Source organism: Colossoma macropomum, unplaced genomic scaffold (assembly GCF_904425465.1).
Source record: "Colossoma macropomum unplaced genomic scaffold, Colossoma_macropomum, whole genome shotgun sequence".
Classification (NCBI taxonomy): Eukaryota; Metazoa; Chordata; class Actinopteri; order Characiformes; family Serrasalmidae; genus Colossoma; species Colossoma macropomum.
The window spans coordinates 17,239,599-17,245,316 of record NW_023494804.1 but is presented as its reverse complement, the minus strand read 5'-3'; the positions used below and the strand labels follow the sequence as shown (position 1 = coordinate 17,245,316).

The 5,718-nt window shown below is 43.7% G+C and overlaps 1 protein-coding gene across 1 annotated transcript; it reads right to left on the bottom strand.

The window, feature by feature from the left end:
* Nucleotides 1–605: 605 nt before the first annotated feature.
* On the bottom strand, nt 606–2,955 carry aplnrb (apelin receptor b). Its single transcript, XM_036595479.1, has one exon. It carries the CDS (start codon nt 2,770–2,772, stop codon nt 1,708–1,710), a length of 1,065 nt encoding a protein of 354 aa, XP_036451372.1. The 5' UTR covers nt 2,773–2,955; the 3' UTR covers nt 606–1,707.
* Between the last annotated feature and the right edge of the window lie 2,763 nt (nt 2,956–5,718).

Below are 5,718 nucleotides of genomic sequence, written 5' to 3'. Positions count from 1 at the left end.
CATGTGGGGGTCGGCGAGATTAGCACTTTTTCAGTAACTCCCTCCGGCTGAGATTACGTCCAGCCCAAAGCTCATTAGTGCAAACGTGGCTTAATGAAGGGGCAGCCTTTTAGGGGGTTAACATGCCTCTGTACATGCAGCATTTGTTTATAAGTGCTTAATTAGAAAAATTATGAGCCCACAAACATCTAGCTAAAGTCTGTTTTCATAGTGTAAAAGATTATTAGCATTATTCTTGTTTGTATGTGTGTAAAGCAGCTTGTGAGTCAGGACAATGGTGTAATGCATGTCCATGTTTGCTGAAATTATCAGAGGAAATACCAGAAATTTTGTGATTGCAACAACACATGCACAGCAATTCCACTCAGCACTGTTTCTCAGTGGGGCAAAACGCTGATATTTTGGGGCCTCTGTGTATGAAGCAAGTAGCAGAGAGGAAATCTGTCTGTAACATGCATTTCCTGTTGGACGTTTGCTTTGATTCTGGACTGACGGAGGACAATAAGTGACCTCATTGCTGCTTGAAAACAGGGAAACAGCTAATGCTAAAGACATTTCAGCACAGTCTGTGAGGGAAAGAGCAAGAACGCTAACAAAAAGAGTACTTTTCTAGTTGAAGAAATGTTTTATTCACAGAATACATACAATTATTTACAGAATAATTCATGGCAGAAAATGAGAAACTGACCAATTACATTTCACAAATGTCCACTGGCACACACCAACACACGTCACAGTCTCTCATCTGTAAAAGCTGCCACCTATTAATTGGCCCTCCACCTCCAACATTTGTCAGTTACCATCTGTCAGTCTGATCCCCCCGTCTCCCCCTGAGCCCCCCCACCCACACACACACTCAGAAACTCTTTAATCAAGTTGCAACACTTCTCCTCGACTGACACCCCACCCCAAGTTTGAACCCCAGTCTTGATGACAATAGCTCAAAGCTAAAATGATCAAAACAAAACAAGATCCTTATCTGCATCTGACCAAGTGCTTAAGAAATGAAGCAATAAAAACTGTTTAAAAATGCGCTCATTTAAAAAGTTGAGAGCAAATGTCTCTTAATCTGTCTTTCAGGCCACCCACCAGGCTACCCATCAGCTCTAAGTCTCAGAGTCCCCAGAGTAAGTCTGGAAAGTCCGCATGAGGTATGGCCCACCAGCCTGAGAGACAGCCTGGAATTCTGTCCTGAAACGTCTGGAGCACAGCTGTCTGTTGTGCTCTGCTCTCTGGAGGTATTACCAGGGTGCTGAAAAGCAAGGCCTATGGCTCTGGAGCCCTGGTGCCTGCATGACCGGAGCCACTCTTGCACTCTTGTGTTAAATTCACTTTCAAGTCCTTGGAGTGCCCAAAGGTGATCAACCAGCACGTTCATTCACGCTATTCCTCAAGGTGTCTTCTGGTGGACTACAAGAGGAAGAGTATGCAAGTGTTCCTCCAAGATCTGTAGAGTTACCTTTAAGTTATGAAGGTTTGCAACATCTTGCAAGAGTCTAAGATCTTTAGAGCTACCTTGAAGCCTTGAACAAGGTCAGCTCATGACCTCCTTCAAGAGTCTAGGGGTGACGTCCTTCAAGAGTCCAGTGGTGCTTCTCCAAATTAAATAAGCATTACCTTTAAGTTGTGAAGGCTTGAATGAGATGAAGACTTCTTTCAAGAGTCTAGTGATGTTTCCTCGCAAAAAAGCCTCCACTCACCACCCCCTCACACTTTGGTGGCCAGCGACTGCGCCTCCGTCTTCTGAGAGGACAGGGAACTTGCGGGGCTTGCATGGAGTGCCTTCTTTAGATTCAGCAGGCACAGGCACTGGGAGCGGAAGCGCAAGTCGAAGAAGGCGTAGAGGAACGGGTTGAGGCAGCTGTTGACATAGGCCAGGCAGGTTGCGTAGGGGTGGGCCAGGAGCAGGAAGGTGAGCAAAGTGCAGGAATCCGGTGCCAGGCCCAAGTAGGACAAGGCATCCATACTTTTCACGACATGGAAGGGCAACCAGCAGGCTGCGAAAACCACCACCAGTGTGGTGATGATCTTCAGGAGACGCCTTTTGCGCTGATCCTCCTTGCGCAGGCTGTTGAAGTGCCGAGTGATGGTGCTGCCGATGAAGCCGTAGCACACCATCATGGCCAGGAGTGGGAGGACAAAGCCCAGGGCAGTGGAGGAGATGCTCAACCCGGCGATCCAAAGGTTCTCTTGGCCAGGCTTGGTGATCACCTGGCTGAAATCCATGGCACAGGAGGTACGGTTGGCGTCTTTGTCATACATGGTTTTGCGAAAGAGCAGTGTGGGAGATGCCAAGATGCCGGAGATGATCCAAATGGCAGCCAGAGATGCCCTCATGTGGCCTTGGGTGCGCAGCTGGGAGCTGGTCAGAGAGTGGACGATGGCCAGGTAGCGGTCCAAGCTCATGCAGGTGAGGCAGAAGACGCTGGCATACATGTTGAGCAGTACAATGTAGCTGCTGATCTTGCAGAGGGCAGCACCGAATGGCCAGTGGTACTCCAGGGCTGTGTACACGGCCCATAATGGCAGGGTCACCACAAAGGTTAGGTCAGCCAGCGCCAGGTTGCCTATGTAGACATCCGCTGCCCTCCGCTTGCCCTGAGCCTTCCAAACGGTGAAGATGACGATGCCGTTGCCCGAAAGGCCTAGGATGAAAATTAGCATGTAGAGCACTGGAATGAGGGAGTATGACGGAGCCCACTCCTCATAGTCGCACATGCTGTTGTTTGGCAGGTCCTCGTAGTCTGGGTAGTAGTCATCAGAGTTATCCATGGTGCTGTTTTCCAGTTTGCTGTGATCTAAAAGTTCAGTTTGCAGTTCTTTCTGAAAGTTTCAGCAAAGTTTTGAAGTATTCAGTTCAGCTGTATCCAGCACAAAGCAGTGAGAGACTGAAGAAAGCCAGCAAGGCAGCAGAGAGCGTGTTCTCAGAGAGGAGTCCAAGTGTGAATGCTCTCTGAGACACACAGTCCGCCTTTTAAAGGCCAGAAGCCCCACACCCCTCAACCCCCCCCACTCCTCCACTCTCCTCCCCTCCCCTCCTCATGCCCTCCCCTCCTCCTCCTCCCTCACAGTTTGGTTTTCCCTCTTTACTCCACCAGTCTGTGCAGGAGAGCAAAATAATCACATTTACTAAATCAATTTGTTTAAAGATTAACATTTTACCAGTAATACAAAAACAAAACAAGCTAGTGGGGATTACCACTGTGCATATCTTTAAAAAATCTACAGTAATCTATGAATCTATGTATGGATTATGCATATACAGCTGTATGCAAACGTTTGGGCACCCTGGTCAAGTTTCATGTGTTGATGATTTTCTAAGTGAAAATAAGTTAACACATCCTAAACAGATGTTCTGCACATTTTAACACATAATTACTGTTTAGTTGGTATATTAAACATTTTTGAAAAAACACAAAATGTGGCCTGTGCAAAAATTCTGGCACATTTAAAAAAAATTTTGATTATTTTTATTTTTTTCCTAAAATTAGCAGAAAATCAACTAATCATGACCAGGAGACTTCAAACTTTTGCATATTACTAACATAACACACAAACACACACACACACCTATTCACATGTTATTACATGTTGATATAAGTGTGCATGTTTATATAAATTCAATTGAATATGTTATGTGTGTGTGTGTGTTACACATTCAACTGAATTCAATGAGTATAAGAAGAAGAATGAAGATTAAGTAGATTGTTTATTTCTGTCATATGTTTTATTGTCAGAAAATAGATGGCAAGTTTCTGGAATATTGCCAAACCAGAGTGTCCTAAGACTCATCAGAACAAGCCAGGACTCGTGTGTCTTCAGCTGTACAGAACTCCACTGAGCTCCTCACAGACAGAGGAACCTGTGAATGGCCCATTCACACACGCTTCTCCATTTCCATCCCAAAACATGGAAACTGCTCCAAAGGCCAGTTTCATACGTGTCTGCACAAGCCCAGAGAACACTTCCTAATGAGCCCGAAACCATTGACTGCTGAAACATCTCTTTCAGCTCAGAGCTCAGAGAATAAACCCTGACAGGACAGAGGCTTATACTCACACTGAGGGAACAGAGCAGGTCTGAACCGCTGTACAGAAAAGGAAGAGAAAAGAAGAATAACTGATCCTCACACTGATCCTTTCCTCTTGGGATCATGGGAGAAAGTGAAGCTTCAGCACAGGAAAGTCTTATTGACATTCAACAAATCAAAAAATACCACTTAAGGCCTGTTTTAAGATCTGTTTATTCTTCAAATAATGAAACAAATGAGAAGAAACAATTAAATTAGATAATAGATAGATAAAAATAGATAGATAGATAGATAGATAGATAGATAGATAGATAGATAGATAGATAGATAGATAGATAGATGAAGATGGTGTTGAATCGTGCTGAGGTGGCTTTGGTTTGTGCTCAGTAACTTCATCTGATAGATCACACAGGATATTGAGGGTCTGATGGTCCTCTGTGGTCCACACCCAGTGTTTCTATTTCTGTTGGCCTCTTCTGTACGCTATAGACCTCAACACAGCGTCCACTCACACAATTCATGTCATCGAAGAGTCCAGAATACATATACAGTCCGAACTCAGGGTGATCCTTCAACATATTGAGCGAGATAACATCACAGTGTGTCGGGCTCTGTAGGAGCACACGACGCAAACACATGGTCATTAGAGCCAGAGCATGTCTGTAGAGAGAGCAGTGAAATGTGGGAGGATGTGATGTATTCTGGGTGGATCTGTAAAGGAGTGAAGAGGCACTGCAGGCAGTTGTGGGGCGTCTACAGGTTCATACACAGAGCTTTAAGAACAAAGGAAAGAGAAAAGAGTTTTGTTCAAAATGCACAAAAACTGAATGTAAACCCAGTTTGGAGGATTTACAGTCATATGCAAAAGTTCAGGTGCCCTGAGTCAAATTACATGTTTTGTTGAAGTGTAACTAAGTTAACACATCCTCTACAGCACATGCAACAACTGCCTCATTAAACACACCTGATTCAGCTCATCAGCTAATTAGGAAGGCCTTCATAAACTGAATTCAGAGCATTAGATGAGGGTAAACGCTAATCTCTGCAGCGCTTTGGCCCAGAAGGTCATCAGTTTGACATGTCTGTTCTACAGAGCACACACTTCTGCACACTTTAATGCACAATTACCATTTATTTGCTCTGTTTAACATTTTGGAAAATAATAGAACATAAAATATGTTGAAGTCAGCAAATACAGAGTGATTGTGCACTACAATGTAGTTTAGTACTGTGGCTGATGAGACCCAGTACACAGTACAATGAAAAACATGTTGTAAACTTATAAACATGATACAAATTCAGAAAACATTTTAATCAAAATGATTACACAGTTGTAATTTCCATCATCTTAGTTGTAATATCAATTATATTAGTATATATTAGTATATATCTGCTCAAATAAAGGTTATCTTACTTTTATCTGTGAATGTTTAAGCTGCATGTACTTTAAAAGTCTTAATGGCTCCACCCCCTCTGAGTGTCCTCCAGAAACATGCCCATTGTGCAGTGACTGACTCTACTGCATTTCTGAAGGTCTGATACCATCCACACTATCACTATGGAGGACAAAAAACCTGTGATTTTGTTTAACTTAAAATCGTTTAAGTGAGCATGTCCATTTGGTTTTATGAAATGACTCCATTATGAGCAGAACTATGGATACACATATGAGCCCTTAGAGCTTGGGA

Bases quoted from the DNA above. Each gene is read 5' to 3' on its own strand.
- aplnrb (XM_036595479.1), bottom strand. From the start codon at position 2,772: ATGGATAACTCTGATGACTACTACCCAGACTACGAGGACCTGCCAAAC.